The 13,459-nt window shown below is 38.9% G+C and overlaps 1 protein-coding gene across 15 annotated transcripts in view; it reads left to right on the plus strand.

Moving 5' to 3' along the window:
* FAM227B (family with sequence similarity 227 member B) overlaps positions 1–13,459 on the plus strand; it is a 266,903-nt gene that overhangs the window by 153,671 nt on the left and 99,773 nt on the right. For all 15 annotated transcript variants that reach the window (XR_008892487.1, XM_056572242.1, XM_056572253.1 and 12 more), the window contains one exon: positions 8,900–9,013. Coding sequence is in view for 14 of the 15 variants with exons in the window: in XM_056572242.1 (XP_056428217.1) it covers positions 8,900–9,013 (114 nt within the window). In the remaining variant the exon portion in view is untranslated. The remainder of the gene's footprint in view (positions 1–8,899; positions 9,014–13,459) is intronic.

Below are 13,459 nucleotides of genomic sequence, written 5' to 3' on the forward strand. Positions count from 1 at the left end.
TGCCTGCTATATTGAGTAAGGAGAATACGAGGTTTTGCTAGAATCGTTCTCGGTCAGAACTGCAACAACACTGTGCTCTGTGTCTTTCCCTAATGCTGATGTCACCGCTGCATATATGCTGTATAACGCCGTTGTATGCGATCAGCACACAGACGTGCAGTCACTTCCTTTCCCTATCTCGTGCATAGGACAAATGACCAGAGGGAAGATGGCCGCCGATTATGTAGGGCTGTTACATCACAGGGGTCAGTGAACACTGATAGGCTGCATCTCACATGTGATTCAGGGTCAGCCTGCCTACCTTCATTCCCGCCGCTGTTTCCCGCCCTCCCATAATCCCCTGCCCCATGTACTCACATGTGGATCCGCCATCTTAGGTCTCCAATAGCCTGGAACGCTGTAAAATGGAGTTTAATGAAGCGATTCGCGCGATAGAATCGCGGCGATATTCGTATTAGTTGCAAATCGAATTTTTCATAAAATTCGTAACGAATTCGGGTTCGTCAACTTCGATTCGCTCATCTCTAGTTATATCACATCCCAGAAAAAAAATGTAAAAAGTTATTCAAAGGCATTTGGGTCTCATGATCCACCCTGATCAAGTAGGCTTTATCCGCAATAGGGAGGCTAGAGACAACACACTATGAACGTCCTCGGCGATACATTATGCACAGCGACATAATGTTCCCCTTTTCCTGCTCTCCCTAGATGCCGAGAAAGCCTTTTGATAGATTGTACTGAGGCTTCTTACTTAGAAGCGACCCAAATTGGACTGGGTGCTCTGAAGGCTCACATAATGGCGCTGTATACCTGCCCCCAAGCCCAAATTCCCCTTCCCACCTTCCTGACACCTTTAAGGTTAATTTCTCTCCCCTCCTTCTCTCCATCAGACCTGGCCAGAGAGGAGCGCAGAGACTTTTCGTGGCTGATAAAGGTTAATTTAATCGAAATGGTTTTTCTGCCACTCCTCCTGTATCTCTTTTTTACTATCCCAGACCACTTACCACCCCCCCCCCCCTTTTTTTTCGCGGGCTTACTGCGCTCTTGTCTGACCTTGTCTGGGCTCACAACTGTCCGAGAATGGCTAGACATGTCCTGATCCATAGCAAATTGAAGGGAGGTCTGGCTCTACCAGACTAAGATTCAAAATGTGTGACCCATAATCCGGGACACAGAAAATGGGGATTTGTTTCCAAAGCGCTTCTCCTCCGGTTAGTAAGTGGTAAGTCCAGGCAGAAAGATTCTTAAGTATATAAGGAATTTATTGCAACACTTAGTTTCGAGCCTTATGCCAGGCTCTTCCTCAGGCATATAAAATACACTGCAAATGTTCAAGGTTAAAAAGCCCGGTTCCAATCTGCATCCGGGTGAAAGGTCATGCATAACCCAATTTAAAATATCATAAAATAAAGATCATGAAGAAAAAACAATGAAGATAATGAAGCACATAAACATTCTCATTAAAACATATAATCATGAGCTATAAAATGAGGCGCGATACATTTGTTGTGGCAGCGCTGGAGGCTTGTAAACCCGATGCTCATCACGGAGCTGCAGGTTACTGATACGCGTGCGCTACTATGTGGCGACTTGTAAACAAATGGAGAGGCTTCAAACACATGGCTCTAAATCAATAGAGCGCATGCGCTAGAATTGGTAAACAAAGGGGAATGTCAGACCGAGCTGTCATACAGCTACGAGGTAAGCACTGGTACAGAACACTGTGATGAGAGAACAGAGTTGCCGTTCGCAACAGTGTTCATTCTATGGTGGAGAAGAATTTTGCCTCTAAGTGTGATCTTTTTACAACATGAAGCGAACAGCATAATTACATATATATAATAGGAATGATAGGAAATGCTTAAAAATCAGCATAGGCAAATACAACAGAAATGGATTGTTTCTCTTTCTTTCATTATGAGAAAAATTATTTTATAAAATTAATATATAAAAAATTTAAAACAGAAATTTTCTTGGCTTACATAATATAATTAAATTTTGTGTGACCACAGCACATGAGGGGCTTTAGCATCGCAGCTCCGTGATACAGGGCCAGCAACATAATTGGACCTGGGCAAGCAGCATAATTATCATGAGGCAAGGAACACAAATAAAAATAATAATTAATAATAATAAAAAGGAGTATAGATAGAACATGCTTAATGAGGCAAAAATGAATTTTTCTCATTAATATGAGAGATTGGCTATAAGGGAAAGGGGATACAATTCTTCATAAAAGTTGCAGACTCAGCTTACATGGACTAATCCAGAAGAGACCACACCATTGTCCCACATTGGGGACCTATCCTTAAAGGAAGTTACCACATGAAAAATGAATAAAATTAATGGAAAAGACCCCCAAAGAGGGACAATTAGGAGAACAGTGAAGCAGTAAATGTGATGTTATAATCGCATGTCATTCCTGAAAGGATTTTTTAGTATTGGGTACACAGAGGACGATCAAAATCCCGGACATGTTCCTAGGCAACAGGAGCAAACAAAAAATAGAAGAAGTAGAGGGAGAAGAGGAGGCAAGAAAAAGAAAAGACAAACAAATCCGTCAACATCAGGACCAATAACTGGGAATGAACAAACTACTGGGAAAACTACCACGAAAATATTTAACATATCTGACCAGACCCTTAATCCATATGAAATAATGTTATTGCAGAAAGGCCTTTCATTCTGCCCATCATCAACAGGGGTGATTTCCAACTGTTTTTAGACTTTAACCGTTTCATAAGAAAGTTAACACTACAACGCTTCTTTGCGCTCAAAACTGAGAACAAAGAGAATTCAGATGTAACTTCCAGCTCTGAGTCATCCAGTAATGGTGTTCAACATCAAGATGTGAAAGCTCCATCGACCTTTTACCCAGTGCATTCACAGGGATCTCACATCCAAGTTTTTTCTGATCTGGTACTTGAAGAGTTCCGAAAAATGGGGAAAGGCAAAAAACAACCAAACAAGAGTAACTTATCCAAAAAAGAAAAAGAAGCCCTGGCCAGTTTGAAAAAGAATAAAAATCTGGTAATCCGCCCAGCGGATAAGGGAGGCGGGGTAGTAGTGATGAATCTGGATTTTTATGAAGAAGAATCATCACATATACTATCAGACACCAAATTCTACAGGAATATCACTGTAGATCCATATAAAGGGGTCCTTGCTGCATACAACTTATTGATTAATGATGGGCTATCTGAAGGCACCTTGAAGAAACAAGAACACAAATTTCTGCAATATAACAACGACAATAGGCCATATTTCTATTTTCTGCCGAAAGTCCATAAGTCTCTCACTAGATCTCCTGGGCGTCCAATCACATCCAATACCAACTGTCTGACAAGCAATCTGTCACACTATATCGATTTGTATCTTCAGGATTATGTCACAGCATTACCCAGCTACCTTCGCGATTCAACTCAGCTCATAGAACAATTGCTTACTATGAAATGGGAAAAGGGTGTATATCTTATAACTTGTGATGTCACATCACTTTACACCAATATTGGCCACAACATTGGGGTGCAGTGCGTGGATGATTATTTAGCCAAGGATACCAACATTACCAAGGAACATAGAAACTTCATTATCAAAAGTCTTAAATTTATACTAGATAACAACTATTTCATGTACAATAGACAAGTGTATCACCAATGTAACGGGACGGCTATGGGGTCCAAGGTGGCGCCCTCATACGCCAATCTCTTTATGGGGGCATTTGAGGACAAATATATTATGGGATCCTCAGAACATCATTCCCATATCCAACTGTTCCGCCGTTACATTGATGATTTGTTTTTCCTATGGAAAGGTCCACCTACGTCCATAAATTCTTTTTTGACCCATCTCAACTCAAATGATTGGGGAATCAAATTCACCATTGAATTCAGTCAGAATAATATCAATTTTTTGGATTTAAATATCACACACAATCACTCCAGTTACATTACGTCCACATATTTCAAAACAGTGGACGTGAATAGTTACCTGGAGTACAACAGTGCCCACAAAAAGCAATGGCTAAATAATGTACCGTATGGGCAGTACAAAAGGATTAAGAAAAATTGCACAGACAATGAGACATTTGAAGCACAGGCAAAGATCCTATACAATAGATTTAAAGAGAAAAAAGTATCCCAGATTAATTATCCGGGATGCTTACAATAGAGTAAAGGATCAAACACAATCGGATTGCCTGAAACCCAAGCAAAATAAAGAGACCGGAGAAGTACAAAACCTCAACTTTATCACCACCTTTTGTGATTCTGCTAGTAACATCAGAAAAACTCTGGACAAGCACTGGCATATTCTGCAGAATGATTCTATTCTGAATAATATTCTTCCAAATAAACCATCTGTTACATACCGCAGGACTCCCACCCTAAAAAACATTCTCGCACCCAGCGTGATAGAACAACATAAACCAACATTGAAGAAATCTCTTTTACCCGCAGGATCGTATAGGTGTAACAGCAAGAGGTGTTTGTGCTGCAGGGAGATCCAGAATAAACGGATGACATTTTCCTCAAATGTCACTGGGGAAGAATTTATAATAAAACACAGATTAACATGTAGTTCCTCCTATGTCATATATTTGCTGGAATGCAGATGTAAACTGCAGTATGTAGGTCGGACTATCCAACCCCTTCGCAACCGGTTTAATAAACACAGGCAAAATGTCAAGAACAAATTCCTTCTCCATGGGGTTTCCAGACATTGTGTCATGGTTCACCCAGGAGAACAGGATACTTATACAGTAACTCCTATTGATCATATTTCAGCTGATACTACCAATCGCTTTGACATGCTAAAGAAGAAAGAGATCTATTGGATGTATAAGTTGTCAACAATTGCACCAAAGGGGCTTAATGAAACTTTGGAAAAGGTACTATGAGCCCACAAGTACACTGCTGTTTTATATCTATCACTGATCCCTTTTATAATCTTTCACCGGTTTTTACATGTACCTTACATACTTTTGTAACAGGCCTCCTTTGTTTTTTTCTGAGATCCTAACCATGATACACATTAATGAATATCTAATACCCCTTTCAGGAATGACATGTGATTATAACATCACATTTACTGCTTCACTGTTCTCCTAATTGTCCCTCTTTGGGGGTCTTTTCCATTCATTTTATTTATTTTTCATGTGATAACTTCCTTTAAGGATAGGTCCCCAATGTGGGACAATGGTGTGGTCTCTTCTGGATTAGTCCATGTAAGCTGAGTCTGCAACTTTTATGTAGAATTTTATCCCCTTTCCCTTATAGCCAATCTCTCATATTAATGAGAAAAATTCATTTTTGCCTCATTAAGCATGTTCTATCTATGCTCCTTTTTATTATTATTATTATTATTATTATTTTTATTTTTTATTTGTGTTCCTTGCCTCATGATAATTATGCTGCTTGCCCAGGTCCAATTATGTTGCTGGCCCTGTATCACGGAGCCGCGATGCTAAAGCCCCTCATGTGCTGTGGTCACACAAAATTTAATTATATTATGTAAGCCAAGAAAATTTCTGTTTTAAATTTTTTATATATTAATTTTATAAAATAATTTTTCTCATAATGAAAGAAAGAGAAACAATCCATTTCTGTTTCATTTGCCTATGCTGATTTTTAAGCATTTCCTATCATTCCTATTATATATATGTAATTATGCTGTTCGCTTCATGTTGTAAAAAGATCTCACTTAGAGGCGAAATTCTTCTCCACCATAGAATGAACACTGTTGCGAACGGCAACTCTGTTCTCTCATCACAGTGTTCTGTACCAGCGCTTACCTCGTAGCTGTATGACAGCTCGGTCTGACATTCCCCTTTGTTTACCAATTCTAGCGCATGCGCTCTATTGATTTAGAGCCATGTGTTTGAAGCCTCTCCATTTGTTTACAAGTCGCTACATTAGTACCGCACGCGTATTAGTAACCTGCAGCTCCATGATGAGCGGCGGGTTTATGAGCCTCCAGCGCTGCCACAACAAATGTATCGCGCCTCATTTTATAGCTCATGATTATATGTTTTAATGAGAATGTTTATGTGTTTCATTATCTTCATTGTTTTTTCTTTATGATCTTTATTTTATGATATTTTAAATTGGGTTATGCATGACCTTTCACCCGGATGCAGATTGGAACCGGGCTTTTTAACCTTGAACATTTGCAGTGTATTTTATATGCCTGAGGAAGAGCCTGGCATAAGGCTCGAAACTAAGTGTTGCAATAAATTCCTTATATACTTAAGAATCTTTCTGCCTGGACTTACCACTTACTAACCGGAGGAGAAGCGCTTTGGAAACAAATCCCCATTTTCTGTGTCCCGGCACAACGCCCTCCGGTAAGCCTTACACTTGGTTTCCTAAGGGGCTCACCTATCCTGACATATTACACTAGGAGCGCATCTCTTTCCTTTTTTCATATTTGGCTCTACCAGACTGTCTCTCTTACTGTCAGGCTGTTGTTCTGTCTAGGGTCACCGATGGTTTCCACTACTGCTTGGGCAAACTATGGGTACATTTGGAGTCCACATAGCACACCTAGGCCCCAGAGCGTTACTCTGGCTTCAGAAGCAGTGTATGTAAGTCACATATATGCAAAGTTATAGGGGTCAGAATAGGACAATTTTAAGCATACTCATTTTCTTATAAAAAGTTTAACTTTTTTTTTAAGTAGTACAGTAATAGACAAACATGTAAGCATGGGCATAATTTTAATGATATTGACCCACAGAATAAAAAATAAAAAAACATGCCTGTGGTACTGGCCTGACAGGAGACCAAAATTGGTAAATGTAGGCGGGATCTCAGCTCTGCATGAAGTAGGCGAGAGCAAGCTCTGTGTGCAGTATTGTGGCAGATCCACTTTAATCTCCCTCCTCTCTGTATTACACATCCCCGGGATGGGGAGAATAAATGTCTCCAATATATGGCAATTATGTCTCCACTTTCCTTTCTTTTCTCTGGACTATAAATATTTTGTGTTTTAAATTTCTCCTGATAAATTTTATGCTTAAAGCATACCTGCCAGCAGGAAAACAGTGGTGCTCATAAATAAAGCACATACAGCTCATGTGGGCTAATGATGCATGGCTTATAGACTCCTGTTAGTGAAATCAAGAAAATTAAGCGAAGCCAGCACTAGATGTACATAAAAAATCATTACAGTTTTCATTTCCTTTTTGCATACAATTTTTATTTAAAAACATAGCAGCTGAAAAGAGTCAATTTAGGCTATAAACAGACAACTTTGACTTACAAAACAGACAACTTTGACTTACAAATTTTTTAATTTGCCATTTAAAGGGGTACTATGCCCCTCGACATGTTATCCCGTATCCAAAGTATAGGGAATAAGATGTCCAACCCCCCTCATCCAGGGGAAAGTCATCCGCTGGGAACCCCAGTCATCCGGTGCATGGAGAAAACTGATCCATGCCAAATGACGGGCGACCACAGCCGTCACGCCCCCTCCAATCATGTCTATGGGAAGAGGTTTGTCGTCTATGTACTAGCCATCACGCCGCCTCCCATAGACACAAATGAAGGGGTGTGGCATGACGTCAAGAACACAGAAGCTCCAAGCTTCCGTGTTCAAAACGCTGCAGTGCAGATTTGAAAATTGCGAGGGGTGGGGAAGCCACAAGAAACTGACCCCTCATTTTTTTCCCCTCCATAATGCAGTTTTTGTGGCATTTTTTCATAAATAATGTGTAATAGTATAAGTATTTTTATTTGTCATTTTATTCCCTGTGTTTCTTTCTTAGTCATGTAATTCTTTCACTGGGAAAAATTGAGGTGAAAGAATGCCAACATACACACTTTTTTTTAAATGTCGTTAAAGAACAATGCCATACTCAGAGCATACTGCATTTAAAAGCAAAAAATTGCATACTGAGCCTAAAAATGCCATTGGTGAAAACACACAAATAGGTCATGTGGTTATGGCATTTTACATTTTCCTGTTGACTCCCAGCATCTAGCCAAAGTGTTTTTGACTCAAAATAAACTGCCATGTGGTGAGCATGGTATTTTTGTGGGCCTTTTGCTGCAAAAACGATGTGTCTGTTTTTAGCCTTAAAGTGGTACTCCGGTGGAAAACATTTATTTTTTTAAATTAACTGGTGGCAGAAAGTTCAACAGGTTTGTAAATTACTTCTATTTAAAAATCGTAATCCTTCCTGTACTAATCAGCTGCTAAATGCTCCAGAGGAAGTTCTTTTTCTTTTTGAATTTATTTTCTGTCTGACTACAATGCTCTCTGCTGACACCTCTGTCCATCTCAGGAACTGTCCAGAGCAGGATATATTTGCTATTGGGATTTGCTTTTACTCTGGACAGTTCTTGGCATGGACCCAGGTGTCAGCAGAGAGCACTGTGGTCAGACAGAAAAATTCAAAAAGAAAAGAACTTCCTGTGGAGCATACAGCAGCTAATAAGTAATGGAAGGATTATAATGTTTAAATAGAAATAATTTACAAATCTTTCTGGCACCAGTTGATAACAAATTTTTTTTTCCACCAGAGTAGCCCTTTAAAGAGCACCTGCAGCCAACCCCCAAAACATAACAATTAAATAGCTCAGAGTGCCTTCATTCTACACCTTTTTACAGTTTCTTGAGTTATGTGGGTTTATAGTTTGTCTGAAAAATCTATTAATTTGAAAATGGGAATGAATATCAGATAATGGACAGGATTATACAGACATGAGGTGTGTATTAAGCACACACGCCCTTGACTGTATAATCCTGTCCATCATTTAATATTTACTCCCATTATTTTCATGATTTACTTGAATATACCAGAAATAAGATTTAGTAAACCAATGGATGGTATAATTTTTATATAGTCATAATTTGTATTGAATGTTTACTTAAAAAATAGTGTTTATTTTTCCAGGTATAAAGCCAGTGCCTTGTTCCTGGGAAAAATGGGATTTAGGTGTCATTGATTGCCCAAATGATCAAAACTCTCATGAAAATATTAACACCTCTCCAAGTAGCTATTTAACAGGTATGTAAAAATATTTATATTACTGTTGTGCACATAGATAAACCTTTTCACAAGTGTGAGTGTCACCACTAGAGATGAGCGAGCCGATTCCAGCAAACCCGAATTTGTCCTGAACTTTACAATTATTGCGGCTCGACAAGCACTCAAGCTTTTACCGGTTCGACTTAGCGCAATAGGTAAATAGCCCAAAAAAACATGAAAGCGTGTTTTTTGGGCGGGCAGAACAAGCAGGGCTGAATAGAGTGGTGAGATTACATCAGGGACATCAGCATATCACATCATAACCCAGGTCTATCGTGATTTGATGCTTACTGTGGCAATCATCACAAAGGCCAATAGGACACAGCAAGGGGGGAGGGCATGTTTACACAGATAAGAGGGCAGTGACATCACCCACTGCATGCAGAGCCCTGAAACTGCTGGACAGAGTGTGACAAAGAGAGAGGAAGCGAGACAGAAGAACTAAGGACTGTGCTTGGGAAGAAGATGGCTTGGCTAGAAGGGTGGAGGAGTGTTTAAACTAGGGACTGGGGGGGTAACTAGGAAATAGTGATCATAATATAATACATTATAACTTGTTCTTCAATAATGAATTCTCGTTAGGGGCCACAAAAACAATGAACTTTAGGAAGGCAAAGTTTGATCAACTAAGAGAAGCCCTTAACAATATAAAATGGGATAATGTCCTCAAAAACAAGAAAACTGACCCTAAATGGGTGACTTTTAAAAATATTGTCCATTCTCACTGTAAGATTTATATACCTTATGGGAATAAATAGGTTAGGAATAAAAGAAAACCAATATGAATGAATAAAAATATTAAGGGGGCAATAAATGACAAAAATAAAACATTTAAAGTACTAAAACAGGAGAGCAGCGAAGAAGCATTAAAAAGCTATAGAGAAAAATTTTAAATATATAAAAAAAACTAATAAAAGCCGCAAAAATAGAGACAGACTCATTACCAAAGAGAGTAAAACGAACCCCAAAATGTTCTTTAACTATATAAATAGCAAAAAGGTCAAAAATTAAAGTGTATGCCCTTTTAAAAAATGACGAGGAAGGAATTATAGACTGGGATCAGGAAAAAGCAAATCTATTAAACAAATTCTTCTCCACTGTATTCACCGAGGAAAATAAAATGCCAGGTGAAATACGGCAAGATAAGGTAAACTCCCCAGTACAGGTCACCTGTCTAACCCAGGAAGAAGTACAGTGCCGCCTACAAAAATCAAAATAGACTAATCACCAAGTCCAGATGGCATTCACCCCCTGTGTTCTAAAGGAATTAAATAATGTAATAGACAGACGCCTATTTTTAATATCAGGAACTCTATAGTTCCCCAGGACTGGCACATGGCAAATGTAGAACCAATATTTAAAAAGGGGTCAAAAGGTGACCCAGGGAATTACAGACCTGTTAGTTTAACCTCCGTTGTATGTAAATTGTTTGAGGGTTTTCTAAGGGATGCTATTTTGGAGTAACTTGATAAAAATAAATGTATGACTCCATACCAGCATGGCTTTATGAGGGATCGGTCCTGTCAAACTAACCTGATCAGCTTTTATGAGGAGGTGAGCTCCAGACTGGACCAGGGGGAATCGCTGGATTTGATACGGTGCCACATAAAAGATTGGTGCATAAAATGAAAAGGATTGGCTGGGGGAGAATGTGTGTGAAAGTGGGTAACTTGTTCAGTGATAGGAAACAGGGTGGTTATTAATAGTACTTATTCTGATTGAGTGACTGTTACTAGTTGGGTACCACAGGGGTCAGTCTTGGGTCCTATTCTATTTAATATATTAATTAATGACCTTGCAGAGGGGTTGAATAGTAAAGTAGCAATCTTTGCAGATGATGCTAAACTCTGTAAAGTTGTAAACACTATAGAGGACAGTGCACTATTACAAATGGATCTGGATAGGTTGGAGGTTTGGACTGAGAAGTGGCAAATGAGGTTCAACACTGGTAAATGTAAGGTAATGCACATGGGGAGGAAAAATCCGGGCTGGGATTATGTACTAAATGGGAGAACACTTGGGACGACTAACTTGGAAAAGGACTCAGGAGTCTTATTTAATAGTAAATTTAGCTGTAGTGACCAGTGTCGGGCAGCTGCTGCCAAGGCAAATAAAATCATGGGGTGCATCAATAAGGGACATAGAGGCCCACAACAAGGAAATAATTCTACCACTGTACAAATCACTAGTCAGACCACACATAGAATACTGTGTACAGTACTGGGCACCAGTGTACAAGAAAGATACAGTGGAGCTGGAGAGGGTTCAAAGACGGGCAATCAGAGTAATACAGGGAATGGCAGGACTACAGCACCCAGAAAGATTATCAGAATTAGGGTTATTTAGTTTAAAAAAAAAGAAGGCTTAGGGGAGACCTAATAACGATGTATTAATACACCAGGGGACCATACAGAGATCTCTCCCATGATCTATTCATACCCAGGACTGTATCTAGAACAGGGGGACATCCTCTATGTCTTGAGGAAAGAAGGTTTCTACACTACTGTAAGAGCAGTGAGAATTCTCTCCCGGAGGTGGTCATGGGGAACTCTGTAAAAGAGTTCAAAAGGGGTCTGGATGCATTTTTGGAGAATAATAACATCACTGGATATGTATACTAGATTTATGGGGACAGAACGTTGATCCAGGGATTTATTCTGACTGCCATATCTGGAGTCGGGAAGGAATTTTTACCTCTAGTATGAGGGTTTTTTGCCTTCCTCTGGATCAACTCAGTAGGGACTCATTAGGGATATAGTTTGAGCTTGATGGAATCTGGTCTTTTTTCAACCTTATGAACTATGTAACACCACAAGGGAGGGACACAACCCCTTTCCCAAAGAGGATTTCTAATAAAAGAACCTAATGAAAAGACATGTAAATATAGGTGATAAAGAGGCATACATGTACATGGCCAGGATTAGGTACTGAGTAACATAATAATTTTTTATTTATTTATTTTTGCGTGGGGGACTAACGTATGCTTAAACCATAAAAACATTCTATTACAGAATTTTGTAGTCTCACTAAACTTACAATAAGTTCAGTAAAGCATACACTGGTGAACCCCCTTAACTTGATCTTATTTTTAAATCTAGTTATTCATTTTATTATATGTAAAAACCTAAATCAGCAAGAAGTAATATATTCTGTAAAATTAGTTGTTGTTTTTACTCCACTGACTCCATAGTCCCTTGCTGAGCCAGTTGTGATCAGCAATGCGATGCATTGCTGATCACAACTGCATGGGCATGTCTAATATAATATATCACAGTGCTGCTCAGATAAATAATACCCAGTGGGGGCTACAGAACCTATTAAGTGACAACAGCACAGAGTTCAAAGTTTGTTCACACGCATGAAGCTAAATAGGGATTTTTCATAATAATAAATTCACATTCATACATTAGTTGGCTTTACTTTATTTTCACAACATTGTCCTCTACTGTACAAACGCTTATTTTCTGACCAAACGTTTCCCATTGGTAATAAAGTCTTTTTAACATACCTAGCATACCTGTCAATGCACATTTTAATTGTACATTTGTTTACTTTCTTCCTCCTTTCTGCCAGAGGCCAAACACACTATTGGGAGTGGGGCACAACTCGTAAGAATGTGATCACATCTGATTATGTTTTCTTTCTCATTTTCCCTGTAAATATATTACACTTTTGCATCTCTTGTAAATAGTTGTGTACTTAAGCTTGCAGTATAGAGGCATGGTGGGAGTCTGACAACTGAGACCTCCACTGATCACAAGAACAGAGCACAGCGTATGTGCATGGCCAGCATTCTATAGAGGCTTTCAAACATTGTGGAGTGATGAACATGCAGAATTGGTCAGACCTCACTGATAAGCGTTATACCTTGTCCTGTGGATAGGCATAACTTTTGAAGATGCTAGTGCCCCTTTAGTCTGTGTCTATTCAAAATGTCTCCCTTAATCCTCCCAATCAGTGCCCGTAAAACATCTAATCGGTGATCGTTTTCAACTGTGTGATTTGTCCTTCCAGGGGGTTCACACACAGCTTTTTGTGGCGGTTTTTCATTTAACCTTTTTCGTCAAAGCCTGAAGTGCATTAAAAATGAATGAGAAATGTAAAGGAAGGAAATTTCTCCTTACCTCTGAATCTAAATCTGACTTTGGCAAAAAAAAAAAAAAAAAAAATGATTAAAAAAAGTCTTCATTTCCACAAAGCTTGTGGATGTTATAGAGCTAGCTGATCATTAAATATTATCTAAAATCAGGGGTAACCTAAAGCAACTTACTGATTTGTACACCAAATAATTTTCTGTAAAGTAGGCCAGAATTTTTTTATTTAGGAAAACATTTTTATAAGTAATAATAAATAAAAATCTACTTTTAGTATTTTATTTTCGTTTACCTTTTCAGTGTTTTGATTAGGATTAATATGGGGCACATA

Source organism: Hyla sarda, chromosome 4, assembly GCF_029499605.1.
Source record: "Hyla sarda isolate aHylSar1 chromosome 4, aHylSar1.hap1, whole genome shotgun sequence".
In the NCBI taxonomy this organism is placed as follows: Eukaryota; Metazoa; Chordata; class Amphibia; order Anura; family Hylidae; genus Hyla; species Hyla sarda.